Genomic DNA, 16,581 nt, shown 5'->3' with positions numbered 1-16,581 from the left:
ACTACATCTCACAGAATAAGATCCTTACCTGGTACAACAGGAAGTAAACAAGTAAACAAAGTCTCAAGAGGACTGTGATAAATGTATCCATAATTAACGACCTTACAATTTAAGTTTGATACATATGTACTACATGTTTAACAATTTTAATACCATGAACAACAAAATGCTAATACAGCCTCACATATGTATCAATCCACTTAAAAATACCACAATTTAAGCACCAATTCTTGACATGGAAGTCCTCCAGCAGCTTTACAAGTACTTGTTTAACACTCCCTGAATAGCCTCTACTAAAGAAATCAAATAAACCTTAATGAGCACAACAAAAAAGTTAAAAACAACTCCAGCATAAGTTCCAGAATAAGAAAGTATTTCACCAAATAGTTCTTTAAATCATTCACTTAACAAGAAACCATAGGCCATGACAGGGATCCTAAGGTTTCTTCTGAATGCGCGATCCCTGTTTTCTAAGAATAAAAATGTACAGGATATAAGGTATTTCTTTAGGCCTAAAGAAGACAAGCAAAATATACTGATTGCTATCATAAACTATTCTGGTCATAAAGAAACAGCAAAAATAGGAACAGCAGGAAGGATACAGGAAATAATCAGTTAACTGGAAAGCAGTAGAAAACACAGTCAAGCAGAAACTGATAAAGGAAATTCAAAACCAGATTTAAATATGAAACAAAAATGAGGAAACAACAAAAGAAGTATTTCAGAGAGCAAGCATATTTTAATAAAAGTGATACTTGCATGTAGTACTTCAGAAAGATCTATGCCAGGCAGTCTTCCTTAGTCAGAAATGAGGGGGACCTAAGACATTTTTCTTGGATTGTTACAAGAGTGGGAAAATATTCCAATTTATTTTTTAAATATTTATTTATTTGGATGATTGCATTCTCAGTTGCAACACAGATCTTCGATGCATCATGCAGGACCCTGCCATTGCTGGGCATGGACTCTCTAAATTGCAGGGCTCAGGTCTAGCTGCTCTATGGTTAACTGGGATCTCAGTTCCCCAACCAGGAATTGAGCCCCTGACCCCAGCATTGCAAGGCAGATTCTTAACCACTGGAAGAGCAGGGAAGTTCCCAAAATATTCCAATTTTAAAAGGAAGTAATATGACTTTAGGGCTTCCCTGGTGGCTCAGAGGTTAAAGCGTCTGCCTGCAATGCGGGAGACCTGGGTTTGATCCCTGGATCGGGAAGATCCCCTGGTAAAGGAAATGGCAACCCACTCCAGTATTCTTGCCTGGAGAATTCCATGGACGGAGGAGCCTGGTGGGCTACAGTCCACGGGGTCGCAAAGAGTTGGACACAACTGAGCGACTTAACTAACTAATATGACCTTGGGTTTGATGATGAATTTTTAAATGTACCTCCAAATGCATAATTCATGAAAGAGAAAATTAAAGAGGACCTTATTAAAATTACAAATTTCTGCTCTGTGAAAGATACAGAAAATGAAAACACGGACCACAGACAAGGAGAAAATATCTGTAAAATAGATGTCTGATGAAGGGCTTTTATCCAGAACATACACAGAACTCTTAAAACTCAACAAAAGAACCAAATTTTTTAATGGAAAACAATCTGAAAAGACACATCATGAAAGAATATAAGCACATGAAAAAATACTCAACTTTGTGTCATTAGGGAATAGCAAACTGAAACAATGAGATACCACTGGACCACTATTAGAATGGCTAACATCCAAAAAACTGACACTACCAAACGCTGATACGGATGTAGAGCAATGGGAACTTTCATTCACTGCTAGTGGGCATGCAAAAGGGTGGAGCCAGTTTCGAAGTCATTTAACAGTTTCTACACAAATGAATGTCGTCTTACCACACAATCTAGCATCAAGGTTGATGATTTGAAATCTTATTTCTACAGAAAGTCCTGCATGCAAATGTTCAGAGCAGCTGCCCAAAACTGGAAGCAATCAACATGTCTTTCAATAGGAGAAAGGATAAACCGTGAGACAACCAGACAAACAATACTTTTCAGTCAGTCAGTTCAGTCGCTCAGTCGTGTCCGACTCTTTGCGACCCCATGAAGCACAGCACGCCAGGCCTCCCTGTCCATCACCAACTCCCGGAGTTTACTCAAACCCAAGCCCATCGAGTCAGTGATGCCATTCAACCTTCTCATCCTCTGTTGTCCCCTTCTCCTCCTGCCCTCAATCTTGCCCAGCATCAGGGTCTTTTCAAAAGAGTCAGCTCTTCACACCAGGTGGCCAAACTATTGGAGTTTCAGCTTCAACATCAGTCCTTCCAACGAACACCCAGGACTGATCTCCTTTAGGATGGACTGGTTGGATCTCCTTGCAGTCCAAGCGACTCTCAAGAGTTCTCCAACACCACAGTTCAAAAGCATCAATTCTTCTGCACTCAGCTTTCTTCACAGTCCCAACTCTCACATCCATACATGACTACTGGAAAAACCACAGCCTTGACTAGATGGACCTTTTATTACTATTCAGTAATAAAAAGAAAACAGCTATTGAGCTATGAAGACAGAGGTGAGTCTTAGATATATTTTCCTAAGTGAAAGAAAAATACATAGACCGAACAGGCAACATATAGAATAATTCTATCGTGTGGCATTCTGGAAAAGTCAAAACCACAGAGACGGTGATTGCTAGGGGTGGGAAGCAGGGAGGGAGGGTTCCACAGGTGAAGCACTATGGATTCTTTCAGGTCAATAAACTATTTTGTATGATGTTGTAATGGTGTACACAATACTTTATGCACTTGTCAAAACCCATTCATCTTTACAACACAAGCATGTATTCCAATGTTTGCAAATTCTAAACAGTCATTTAGGAGGTCGAGGGATCCCAGCAGGGACGCAGATGTGACTCGATGGTGGAACAGTATTACACATATATGGAATGACCTCACTGAACGGAGCAGGAATGGAGGCAGAGGCTGACATCGCTTACTGTGGAAATAAGTCAGGTTTGTAAGAACACAAAGGAACTGCATATAGCTAACACATAAACAACATTTCCTGTAGGGGTATGAATTAAAAATTCCGATACTGCTATGCGCATATGCACACTGGAATTGAGTAATTAAGTATACAGAACATAGATGGTGGGAGCCAAGTTTCCCAGTGTTGGAATATGAATTTATAGACACCCAAGGGAGAAAGCTAGAATGATTCTGTGATAACGGATTAGACCTGGAAACAGAAATGTGAACTCCCTTTGTTTACCATAGATTCAGATTACACAAATATGTATTACAGACATATGTCTACACTGCTTAGTACACCACACACAAACCCTGCTGTCAGCAGAAAGGACACCTGAGCAGCAACAAGCACACAGAGCGCTCAGACTTGGTCTCTGATACCATTCTCCAAACAAAAGGACCAAGGCTTTTTGGAGAAATAATTGATTCAAGGGCTGGGGCAGGAAATATACAAGATGAGCTTGGAGCCTGTCGTGACATTCTCCCAACCTGGCTTTTATGTGCTTGGCTTCAATGCTTCCTATCATTAGATAACTGTCTTCTTAAACTGTAACTCAAACTAAAAGTGGTATCATGCATACCTGACATTTCTATGAACGTAACTTACATTATGCTGTCCCACTTTAAATAAACTTACAATCCATCTGCTGTTTACTTTTATATATGCTTTTCTCATCAAAATACAAATTACATTTAAGAGGTACTAGGACTTCTCCATTATCAGTGGTTGTTACAGCTCCAGGTCCATTCTAAAGTGACCTCATCTTATACATGGAAATATAAATACTGACCCAAATGACAGAGCAGAAAATGAGGAGCCCACTGTATTCCCAAAAAATCTGTAAATTCAGTACTCTACTAAACAGTTCTGATCAAGCCCTTTCATACTAAAAACCATTCAACTGGCTTTTAATCCTTTCAGATTCACTCACACACAAAGAATTTTAATGAGATGACATAGGATACCATGAGGATAGTCTAAAGGTAAAAAAACTCATTAAAAAGACTAAGAAACAGAATATTTGCTTGATGCAACAGGTTAAACTTCCTTTTCCTTCACAGTCTGTGTCATCAAACGCTAACTATAGAATAGTAGCTCCCCATGAACCTTTAAAACCACTCCTCTATGACCAACCTAGTGAGTGAGTGAAGTCGCTCAGTCGTGTCCAACTCTTTGCAACCCCATGGACTACAGCCTACCAGGCTTCTCTGTCCATGGGATTTTCCAGGCAAGAGTACTGGAGTGGGTTGCCAACCTAGACAGCATATTAAAAAGCAGAAACATTACTTTACCAACAAAGGTCCGTCTAGTAAAGGCTATGTTTCTTCCAGTAGTCATGTATGGATGTGAGAGTTGGACTGTGAAGAAAGCTGAGTGCAGAAGAATTGATGCTTTTGAACTGTGGTGTTGGAGAAGACTCTTGAGAGTCCCTTGGACTACAAGGAGATCCAACCAGTCCATCCTAAAGGAGATCAGTCCTGGGTGTTCGTTGGAAGGACTGATGTTGAAGCTGAAACTCCAATAGTTTGGCCACCTGGTGTGAAGAGCTGACTCTTTTGAAAAGACCCTGATGCTGGGCAAGATTGAGGGCAGGAGGAGAAAGGGGATGACAGAGGATGAGATGGTTGGATGGCATCACCGACTCAATGGACATGAGTTTGAGTAAACTCCGGGAGTTGGTGATGGACAGGGAGGCCTGGCGTGCTGTGGTTCATGGGGTCGCAAAGAGTCAGACACAACTGAGAGACTGAACTGAACTGAACTATGATCAACATTCGGCTTCCACATTTTTCAGCTCTCACTCCCGTCTACATGCACTCCAGTCTATGGATTCTTCCTCCTAGTTCCTGAACACCTGAGTCCCACATTTTAATTTTTCACTAAGAACTTTCTAAAATAATCAGCTATGGGAGTTCCCCAGTGGCCTAGTGGTTACAATCCCAGGATTTCACTGCCATGGCCCGGGGTTCAATCTGGTCAGGGAACTGAGATTCTGCAAGCCATGATCACCGCGTAGCCAAATTAACTAACCAGCTTAAAAAAAATGATCGGTTTTACAGTTAACATAATTTTCATCTTGCCTCTCTGGCATCCCACCCACTGTGCTTGTTGTAACACCTTGATTTCCCTCTGGGGAAGCACCCATTGCCCAGGGTCTCAGTTCATGTCACTAATCATTGTTACATGTTAAAGAGAAAATCATAAACTTGGTCTTTACAAAGTTTTATGGACCTCTAATCCTCTAATAATTCACATTAGTAGAAAAACTCCACTCACTTCAGGACTCCACTGGTTACCCAAGCATTAACTGCCACCCTGCCCTGACCAACTCAGATATTCCTCTGCAACTATACACATTACCCTCCTAATCTCTGAAATGACTATTTACATTCAACCTAATTCCATGCTTAAAAAAACAAAAACATATAGCTCACAAAACAAAAACACAAATATAGTGATTATTACGGTGTGGTCATTGCAAAGGTCTAGTCAGACATCAGTAACTTACTTTAAAAAAAAGAAAAAAGTACTCATTATAAAGCTTAAATTATGTCAATCTACTTCAAATTAAATTGCAATAAGCAAAGTCAGGTAGGCAAAGGACCTGAATAGACATTTTTCCAAGGAAGATACACACATGGCCAATAAGCAAATCAAATGCAAATCCAAACCACAATGAGACACCACGCCACATCCATGAGAGTGGCTACTGTAAAAATAACAACAGAAATAACAAGTGTTGGTGAGGAGGTGGAGAAACTGGAATTCATGTGCACTGCTGGTGGGAATGTAAAATGGAGACTATAATTTAAATCAGTTTATACAAGTCTACCCCAAAACTATAAAAATCACTTCAATCCTCACACAGCTTTCACAGATCCTCTTAAAAAGTAAATACTGAAAGGCAGATAAACATTCAGTCTTTTAGAAAACTGAAAAGTAGCACTTCTGTAGCACACAGACGGTGATGAACTACTTCTGCCACCAATGCCCAGGTTGCAGACAGGAACCCGGCCGCTTCCCATGGCTCACGTTACCGCCTCAACACCACTGCCCCCACCACCCTGCTCAGGTCTGTGGAAAAACTGTCTTCCATGAAACCAACCCCTGGTGCCCAAAAGGTTGGGGACTGCTATCTTACAGGTTCCTGTCCTGTAACATAAAAACATGGAAGAAAAAATAAAAAACATGACTCTTCTCATTCATATTTAAATTGTTTTACAAAACATTAGAAAACCAATTATGCAAACTAAAATCAAAACAAGGTATTACTACCCACCAATTAGAATAAAGTTATCTTTTAAAAACAAAGACAATATCAAGGGCTGACAAAGATACCAACAACTGGACACACATTCGGTACTAGTGGGAATGCTAAATGGTACAGCTAGGTTCAGTAGTTTCTTATAAACATACATTTTCTGTTGACTATATTCTAGTCCATGAGACAAATCTTAATAAATCTGTAAGGACTGGAATAACATAAATAATGTACTCTGGCAACTCCACAACAACATACTTTTAAATAACCCATAGATCAAATGAAAAATCAAATAAGAGATTTGAATTGGATGAAAATGAAAAGGTGACATCTCGGAGTTTGTGCAATGCAGCTATAGCAGTGCTCAGGGAAAATTTATATACCAAATGCCAACAATCATAAAAGAAAAAGGTCTCAAATCAGTGATGTAAGCTTGCAAGAAACTAAAGAAGAGCAAATTAAACCCAAAGCAAGCAGAAGAAAGGACATGACAAAGATCAGAGCAAAAATCAGTAAACGAGAAAATAGAAAAATGTCAGAGGAAATCAATGAAAACCAGAAGCTGGTTCTTCAAAAAGATCAGTAATACTGACAATCCTCTAGCCAAACTGATCAAGAACTAAAAAGAAAAAACACAAATAACCAGCATTACGTATGAAACAAGGAATATAACTATACACCTTAAAGACATTAAAACGAAGATAAGAGAATATTATGAACAGCTTTATGCTGATAAATTCATCAATTTAGATGAACCAGATACATTTCTTTGTCAAATTACCAAAGCTTGCTTAAGAAGCAGATAACCTAAATCATTCTATGTGTATTAAATAAATTGAATCTGTCTATAAAAATCTTCCCACAAAGAAAACTCCTGGCCAAGATGGCTCCAGTGGTGAATTTTACCAAAGTGGAAGGAAACCAATACTAACTCTAAACAAACTTCTTACAGAAAATTGAAACAGAGGGAAAAGACATCCCAATTCATTCTATGAAGTCAGCGTGTCTTCATGCCAAAACCAGAAAAAGAAGTTATAAAAGAGAAAAACTACAGACCAATATCCCTTATGAACATAGTCACAAATATCTCAGACACAAACTTATCTCCAACAAAGAACACATAGACAGAATACACAAAAACTATAGAAGTCAATAAGACTACAAATACCCAATAAAAAGGGGGCAAAAGATAAGAATGGACAAGTATTCATATCCAAGGAGGAGGATTTATAGATTGTAAAGAAGTCTATGAAATGATGCCCAAAATCTTTAGTCCTTAGGAAAATGCAAATTAAAAACACAAATAACATCACACATCTACTGGAATGACTAAAATTAAAAGGCTGACCATACCAGTATTTCTGAGAATGTGGAGCAACCAGAATTCTGACATACTGCTGGTAGACATAATACTGTTGTAGAACAGTACAACTACTTTGGGAAAAGCTGGGCAGATTCTTAAAACCTTGAAATATACATCAACCATATGACCCAGGGATTCTACTCCTTGGTATTTACCAAAGAAGATAAAAACACATGTCCATATAAAGACCTGTCCATGAATGTATACAGTGGCTTTATTTGCAACAGCCCCTAATTGGAAGCAACCCTATGATCACCAACAGGTGACCACATAAATTGTGTAATATCCACACGATGGGATATCATTCAGCAATAAAAAGGAACAAACTACTGATATACACAACAAACTGGATGAATCTCAAGATAATTTTGTTGAGTGAAAAAAATCCAGACAAGCACATACTCTATGATTGTATCTACATAACATTCTAGAAAATGCTAAGTAATAAAAATAGTGACAGAAAGCAGATCAGAAACACACAGAAATGGTTAACAGGGAACAAGAGCAATGAATTACCTTTGGGCTTAAGGAAATTAGGAGGTGAGAGATGGGTATGTTTGCTATCCTGAAAATGGTGATGATTTTACAGGCCTACTCCTATGTCAAAACTCATCAAAATGCACACTTAAAATAAGTCCAGTTTATTTTACAGCAATTATACCTCAATAAAGCTGTTAAACAAAACTCTAATAAGGCAAATGAAAACCACCAGATATCAGGGACTTCCCTGGAGGTCAAGTAGTTAAGAATCTGCTTTCCAGTGCAGAAGACTTGGGTTCAATCCCTGGTGGGAAAACTAAGGTACCACATGCCACCAGACAACTAAGCCCGAGAGCCTCAGCTAGACAGCCAGTGCATGGCAACTACTGAGGCCAGGGCTGTGGTGCTTGCGCAATGCAATGAAGACCCTGCCTGCCGCAACTAACACTGAGGCAGCCAAAAATAAAAAGTGAAAAAAAAAAAATAAAAACAGACCAGGTATCACTACGCCCCTACCAGAATGGCTTTAAATACATATGAAGGATATTTTGCAGGGCAAGGATACCAGCAACTGGGAACTCTCATTCACTGCTGGTGGTAACGCAGAGCAGTACCGCTACTGTGGAAAGCACTTTGGCAATTTCTTAGTTAAACATACATTTAATATATGATCTAGCAATTCCTCTTCTAGGTATTTATCCAAGAAAAATGAAAGCATAAATCCTTGCAAAGGCCTTACATGAACATCCGTAACAGCTTTATTCCTAACAGCCAGAAACTGGAAATGACCCAAAGGCCTATCAACTGGTGAATGCCTAAACCAACTGTGGTACAATCCTCTGTAAAACAGGAAACAACACAAACTTCAGAAGATCCCTGTGAGAATGGGTAGAGAAAACATGAAAAAGTACTTAGTAAACTATAAAGCGTGATAAAAAAGCATTGCATTAATCACAGCTTCCTCAAGGAAACCAAATGGAGACAGAAAAGCACCAACCATATACAGTATATAACCTTCAATGTCTGGCTTGTTTTGCTTAGAATAATGCTAAGCAATGTTGCTGTTCACACTGTTTCATTGTTGACTTTTAGTGTATGTATACTGTAACTCAATAAAACTATTTTTTAAAACAAACCAGTAATATACAGCAACATACAGGCAATTTTCAGCATAACTTTTAAAGATACTGCTCTAACTCCAAAATGTATTAATAGTTTGAATTCTCCAGTGGTGAAGAAGCACAGACTCAGGGTTGAAGGACTGAAATTTAAATCAGGGCTTGCCATTTAGCAGCTCACAGGCCTGAACTGACCTGAACTATCTATAAAACAAAAGAAACAAGACACACCTCAAAAGATCCTTATGAAAATGCAAAGAGAAAAAGTACTTTGTAAACTGGAATGCATGATACAGAACATTCACATTAATTATCACTTACTTGAAGAGAACACTCACAACTGAACTGACTGCTTTTAAAATGAGCCCCTCGGGAGGGGGGATCGGGATGGGGAATACGTGTAACTCTATGGCTGATTCATATCAATGTATGACAAAACCCACTGAAATTAGCCTCCAACTAATAAAAAAAAAAATAATAAAGATACAACACTGCAATATAAAAAAAAATAAATAAATAAAATAAAATGAGCCCCTCGTCAAATGTCCGTTTCTCTTCTGCCTCTGGCTAGCCCTGTAACCTCAGACAAGGCACCTGACTTCTCTGAGCCTCAGTGTTTTTTCCATTTGTGAAAGGGAAATGATTAATAGTATATATCACATATTGGGAGAGTTAAACAAGTAAATATGCATAAAGCACTTGGTTTAATCCCTAGCACATGTTAAGTGCTTTGTAAGTGTTAGCACTTAATACAAAAATACTATTATTACCCTAGGAGACCTAATAGTAACCTCCATCCTGCCCACCCAAGCTGTAGTAGTGCAGGTCATATTTAGTGATCCAGATCACTGCGTCTCACTTTTAGTGAAAGACGGCATCACCCAGAGAGCTTCTTAAAAAAAAAAAAAACACATTCTTGGGACTTTCCTGATGGTCCAGTGGTTAAGACTCTGAGCGTCCATTGCAGGGGGCACTGGTTCAACACTGGGTCTGGGAACTAAGATCCCACATGCCACACAGCATGGCAAAAAAAAAACAAACAAACTAAAAACATGTTCTTTTAGATGAGTTTTATATTCACAGATTTACTGCAAAGATAGTACAGAGTTCCCATATACCCTGTACACTGTTCCCCCCGGCTGCAAACATCTTACGTTAGTATATTCATCACACTCCATGAACCAATACTGACAATAATGATCATATTCCTTAATTTTCCCCTAATGAACTTTTCCTGTTCTGCGATCATATCCAAAACACCACATACACATTCTGTAGTCATATGCTGCAGATTAATGAAATCCCAGATATTCCAATGAGAGTAGGTTTGAGGTGGGGCCCAAAAATGTGCATTTCTAACAGGTTCCCAAGGGTTGCTGATACAGCCAATCTGAAAGCGCACTTAGAAGAGCAGTGATTTAGACTGCAGACTCCAGAACCACCGCTGTTCAACACAGCAGCTGCTGCTAACCAATGCGCCTACTGAGCATGAAACTTGTGGCTAACCTACACTGAGGCGTGCTCTAAGTGTAAAACACACATGGGAGTCTGAAGCTGTCATATAGACAAAACGATAGTAAGATTTATTTCATGGCTTCTTTGTAACTTTCTTACTTATCATGTGAGTACTAAAAACTTGAGCATTACAAAGGTGACAGGCATCACATTTCCACGTGACAACAGTAGTCTGAGGTCCTGGCAGCACTGGTACTACATGGGGCTTAAGAAGTTCAGGTGATTCCCACGTACACTAAAATTTGAGAAGCACTAGATTATCAAGGGAGAAGGCAATGGCACCGCACTCCAGTATGCTTGCCTGGAAAATCCCATGGACGGAGGAGCCTGGTAGGCTGCAGTCCCTGGAGTCACTAAGTGTCGGACACGACTGAGCGACTTCACTTTCACTTTTCACTTTCACACATTGGAGAAGGAAATGGCAACCCACTCCAGTGTTCTTGCCTGGAGAATCCCAGGGACGGGGGAGCCTGGTGGGCTGCCGTCTATGGGGTTACACAGAGTCGGACACGACTGATGCGACTTAGCAGCAGCAGATTATCAAGGCAAGGGGTGCTTAGAGAGGTAGTTCAGTTCAATTAAAAGACTGGTCAACTGCACACTGAAACTGCAAAATATTAAGTCAGTAAAACAGGAAAATGTCTGAATCACTGCAAAACCATCCAAAAATGAGGATGTGGCACAATTAGAACAGTTAACAATTAAAGAAACCACAAAGATAGCAGCCCAACTGGTTCCTCAAAAGAGCATGATTTTGAAGCACAATGATGCTATGTGGTACCATCCTGCCTTTTCACTTCTGATTCGTTCAACAAAACAATGCATACTTGCAAGTACAACTAAAACTATTCTATATGAGATAAAAGTTTAATCTCACTCTTCTTTCCCACTACTATAAAACTGTAATGCCCACTTTAGGCAGATTTACCTTAAACTGCTTTTTCCTAGCACTGGTTTTCTCATACACGCATAAATGAGTGTGTGAGTGTGAAAGTCAGCTCAGTCGTGTCTGACTCTTGTCAACCCTTTGGACTATATAGTCCATGGAATTCTCCAGGCCAGAATACTGGAGTGGGTAGCCGTTCCCTTCTCCAGGGGATCTTCCCAACCCAGGGATCAAACCAGGTCTCCCACATTGCAGGCGGATTCTTTACCAGCTGAGCCATCAGGGAAGCTACCCCTTAGTAATTTTACACAGCATCATATTCACTGTCTTAATTAACTTAAACTGTTTGTTACCCTTTTATTCTCAGAATTGTCAACTGCATCACTTGAAGTACTTTACATTCGTAAAACACATTTTCCGTCAACCTAGTTTAAAAAAAGCACTCAGCAGATACTTTCTCATTAATGAAAGAACCACCAAATGACTGACTACAAATAATACACTGTTTTTCTGCGGCATTTATATATTTTCACTTGTGCCTAACAGTTAGTGTAGCATGTAAAAAAAAAAAAAAAACTAAAGATACATAAAATATTGACTATATATGGACAACCACTCTATACAGATGGCATCACATTAAGAATCAGTGCCTTAGCAATCTTCTCCAACTTCTGTCCTCCATAAAGTAGGAACAGAAACCTACCATCCCATACTGGGGCATGCGCATGCAATATGGTACATTAGACTTCATTTAACTCATTTTTCCCCAGAGAGTCCCTTTCCAAAACAGCAGAGCTTCCTGCAACCAGGGGTCACACCGACATGCCCAGCTCCTCAGGTTCTTCCAGTTGCCCCACTCAGCATCAAGTCTTTAGAGCCTGGGTCAAGCCAAACTGTGCTCAGAAACATTTCCAAGACATTTTTTAAAACAGAGAGAAAGAGAGAAATACTGACCCCAGCAGCCAGACCACCTACTCCGACCAAAAGATAACACAAAAGACATCCTGACCTGTCACGCACCCTCCTGCGGATCAGGTAAGGAACACTGGATATAGATCCACCTCCAGGCCACCATTTCCCAGCGTTTGGGTATAAAAGAGGCGTGGCCAGGAGCTGGACGTTTTTGAGCCATCTTTCACCATAACATTCAGAGTCTTTCAAGGTCTCACCTTCAGAAGTTGAGTGGCACAATCTTAATCAGAACCCGAGTGGACTCTTCATTCAAAGTTCCTTCCTTCCTCCCCGTATTCACCTCGCGTTAGGAACACATGCCTAAATGTTCAAAAAAATCTACCTCCCGGGCTTCTGGTGGTCTGGTGGATAAGAATCCGCCTTGCAATGCAGGCGACACGGGTTGGATCCCTGGTCCCGGAAGATCCCACAGGCCGCGCGGAGCAACTAAGCCCTTGAGACACAACTGCCTGCCCCAACTACTGAAGCCCGCACCCTAGAGCCCAGAGGACACAAGAGAAGCCACAGCAAAGAGAAGACCACTCACCACAACAAACGGTTGCCCCTGCTTCCCCCAACTAGAGAAATCCTGCGCACAACAAACGAAAAGACAGCACAGCTCAAAATAACGTAAACAAATCTTTTTTAAAATTACCTCCCAAGTCCTAATTAACCATAAAGCAACACGAATGTTAACAGCCTGTCCCGACAACAAATACTTCACTTGGAGACACATCAGAACTTTCATACAACCACGCTTTGAACACGCTCGCCTTGGCAAGTGCCTGGAAAACGGTGGCTGCCGTCAGGAGGAAAACATCACCACGCCTTGAGAATGACCCTGTGGCCTTTTCGTGTCAAAGGGTCTGCGGTAACTTCAGACGCCACACGTCAAGGACAGTCATCCTTAGAAGACAATCCACACACACACACACTCACACACACCCGAGAAGAGCGCAGAGGGTTCCTGCAATTAAAAACCGTGGAGAAGAATCCTCGCAGAAGGGCTAGAAAGAAGCAGATGCCCACTGAGCAGGGGCGGGGCCCCTCTAGAAGCTGCAGAAGCCCCCATGCCCAGTCTGGGTGGATCAATAATCTTCGAGGAGCCCCAGGTCGGCTCCTGGGGCTGCTGGGCGGGCGGGGGTTGCACCCCCTGCAGCAGTTGAGGAGCGGGCTCGCCGCCGGCGGGAGGCCAGAAAGGAGGGCGGCACCGCCAGCCTTTTACACACACACACACAGCCCGCCACCCTCCTTCCTGGGGGCGGGGCGGCGGGCACTGCCCTCTCACAGGAAGTCAGCAAACCCGGGGGGCAGAGGAGCCACAACTTCCAGCCATTTAAAACCCCGTCGCCCACGTCGGCCGAGCGGCCGGCAGCCGCCCAGCACCCCGCGCCCGCCCGGCGCCCGGACCCCGCCGGCCGCGCCCCCGGCCGCACCTCGCGCACCCCGACGTCGCCGCGCGCCCGCACACGCCTCCCCCGGCCCCGCAGCCCCGGCCCCGGGCGCCTTTGTGCAGCGATGCCCCGACCTGCCCTCCGCCCGCGGCTCCCCTCTCCCCACCAACCTCACCGAGGGCCCGGCGGCCTCGCGGTGGGGGGGGCGGCTCCCTCCTGGCCCGGCTCGGCGGCAGCGGGGCGCCCAGACGAACCTGAAGGGCGCTCACTCAGCGGCGGCCGCGGCCGGCGCGTCCCCGCAGGCGGCTCTCCCGGGGCGGGTGAGTTCCAGGGCACGTCGGAGCGCGCCGGCGCGGGGGAGGGACGGGGCGGGGCCACGTGACGGGGCGGGGCGCGGCGCACGTGACGGCCGGGCGGGCGCCGGGGAAGCGGGCGGCGAGGATCCGGGAGGAGGAGGGGAGAGGCGGGGGGAGGGGCCGAGGAGCGCCTCGGGCGCGCGAGCTGCTCGCCGAGGGAGGGGGGCGGTGGAGGTTTTAAACGCCAAGTGGGAAAAGTTGAGGAGACGCCGGTGGGGAAAACGAGGGAAGGGCGGAAGGAAAACGGCCCGAGCCCTGGGGTGGCAGGAGTGGGGCCCAAGGGAGGAGGGGGCGTGGGCCCGCCTGTCACCTTTCTCGTCCGGCTAGGAGCGCTGCCGGGCGAGGGTCAGCCTTTCCGGGCCCAGAAATCGGAGAAAGTCCCCTCGCGACCTCACCTGACGGAAGGGAACTCTGGAGACCCTGGTCCACAACCTGGTCCCGGACCTTCGCCGGGATCACCCGGCCGAGTGCGGAAACAGCGCGCACACTCCGCGGGCGGGCGGGCGGCTCCAGGGCGGCTTCTGCCGTGTGCAAGCCCCGTGGGGGCCACAATGTCATTGTCCAAAGTCACCCCAGCTTGCAGCGCTTGCGGGATGGCAGCACGGAATCCAGAAGTCAGAGGCATAACAGGTTTCCCTGGGGAGACTGTGGCGAGAGTTCTGCTGGACTGGGACTCGAGAGAGAGACCTGACTTCTGCCATTGTCTCTTCGCCCTTCTCGACCTCAGCTGTGAAAGGAGCATGTTGACGAGTCCAAAGCCTCCTAAGCTCTAAGATTCAAGGACAGAAACATCACTGCTATGTACTCGGACTGCAGAAAACATTCGTAACTAACCAATTGTTGATTGTCTATTACGGTGCAGAGCTGAAATTTTAATAAAACAAGCAAAAGAAAAAAGATCAGGGTATGACTCAAGAGCCGGTCTCTGGAACTGGCTCTTTTGTATTCTTCACATCATGCTTGAAGATGCTGTTGTGTCTGACTTCCCCATCACAAGCTGAACTCCCAGTTATTCTGTAGTGACTGCAAAGAACCCAATGGGATATTGGCAAGACTTTAACAACTATAGTTTACTGACTTCTTATAACATTAAATCTAATGGGGGAGCTAAAGATTTAAGATTTTCTTTTAGGAAGAAAAGAAGGATTTCCTGGAGGTCCAGTGGTTAAGACTCGGAGCAGTCCTTGATCGGGGAACTAAGATCCCGCATGCCTGCAGCACAGCCAAGAAAGGAAAAAGAAAGAAAACATGCACAAGCCTGAGGCCATACTTTCTCAGACAATTCACTGGACAATACACCCACTTTCCTTGGCATCACTTGTCCTTTCTGTCTCCCTTACTTTCTAACAAGTAACATTTTGCATGCCCTTGTTCAGCAGACAGAGTACTGCTGGTGTATGCTTCTGACACTGTTTTCCATAAAACCCCTGGGATCTCGTTATAGAACCAAAACAGGGACAGACAGCAAAAGGGAAACTGCCCTGATGGGCATGTGCAGATAACCTTATCTTCCGTGTTTCCCAAGCCTGAGTTGGACACCCGTGGTTTCAGCTTCAGATAGAACTAAACAGTTTGCACACACTTGCTGATCTGCACGTAACTCCACTTCCTATTTCACAGCCTAATCTCAGATGCTACCACAATGCCCACAGTATGCTGATCACTACCAACAGCAGATGGAGTCAGATAAAAAGAGCTCTCGCCAAGTGTGTTGTTTAAAAGGACCTGATGGAAAACTATGAAATCATATGCAACATTGCCTCTAGTTAGTTTTAAATAACACTGGTAGCATATGTCTGGTGCCTGTGCTCAGGATCTCAACAGATCATTTTCAGGATATTGACATTTAACTTGTGTCTTAAGAAGTAGCATAGAGTTCCAAAATGTAAGTTCCACAGAGGCAGAGATTTGAGTCTGATTTGTTTAGGTAGGTAGGTCCAGAAGCTTAAAAGCACTTGGCATGCAGTAGATGAACAGTAAATTTCTATGTATTTCTAATGTATTTTTGAGTGAAAATGTACTCTAAATTGCCAAATACATTTGTCCTTTCTTCCTTATTCTTTAATAGGTAACCCACTTTGTGCATTTCTGAATGAAATGAAAAAGGCATAAAATTATATCTGGCCCTCTGCTTTGGCTGAAATATATAGAAAGAAGAATTTGGCAGCAAGGAGATCCAACCAGTCCATCCTAAAGGAGATCAGTCCTGGGTGTTCATTGGAAGGACTAATGCTGAAGTCTCTGAAACACTAATACTTTGGCTAC

The 16,581-nt window shown here is 43.2% G+C and overlaps 2 protein-coding genes across 10 annotated transcripts in view; one reads left to right on the top strand and one right to left on the bottom strand.

Annotated features, from left to right (window-relative positions):
- Window positions 1-14,315, bottom strand: part of ARHGAP12 (Rho GTPase activating protein 12) — a 115,195-nt gene extending 100,880 nt beyond the window's left edge. For 5 of the 9 annotated variants that reach the window (XM_043478890.1, XM_043478895.1, XM_043478896.1 and 2 more), the window contains exon 1: window positions 14,136-14,271. The gene's annotated coding sequence lies outside the window, so the exon portion shown is untranslated. Of the gene's footprint in view, window positions 1-14,130 lie in introns of all 9 variants that reach the window. The other 4 variants (XM_043478893.1, XM_043478892.1, XM_043478891.1 and 1 more) reach the window with 4 other exon arrangements.
- LOC122448888 (translation initiation factor IF-2-like) lies at window positions 6,741-16,343 on the top strand. Its single transcript, XM_043480553.1, has 3 exons — window positions 6,741-6,835; window positions 13,670-14,280; window positions 14,644-16,343. Exons 1-3 carry the CDS (start codon window positions 6,741-6,743, stop codon window positions 15,087-15,089), a joined length of 1,152 nt encoding a protein of 383 aa, XP_043336488.1. The 3' UTR covers window positions 15,090-16,343.
- Window positions 16,344-16,581: the final 238 nt, after the last annotated feature.

Source organism: Cervus canadensis, chromosome 10, assembly GCF_019320065.1.
Source record: "Cervus canadensis isolate Bull #8, Minnesota chromosome 10, ASM1932006v1, whole genome shotgun sequence".
Taxonomy (NCBI): domain Eukaryota; kingdom Metazoa; phylum Chordata; class Mammalia; order Artiodactyla; family Cervidae; genus Cervus; species Cervus canadensis.
Note: the sequence above shows the minus strand (reverse complement) of the source record. Positions and strands in the feature narration are given on the sequence as shown.

Excerpts from the sequence above, each read along its gene's own strand:
- LOC122448888 (XM_043480553.1), top strand. The coding sequence starts at position 6,741 with ATGACAAAGATCAGAGCAAAAATCAGTAAACGAGAAAATAGAAAAATG. Across the intron at positions 6,836-13,669 it reads CTGGTTCTTCAAAAAGATCA|GAGCCCCAGGTCGGCTCCTG; the intron begins GTAATACTGACA and ends ATAATCTTCGAG. Across the intron at positions 14,281-14,643 it reads AGGCGGCTCTCCCGGGGCGG|GAGCGCTGCCGGGCGAGGGT; the intron begins GTGAGTTCCAGG and ends TCGTCCGGCTAG.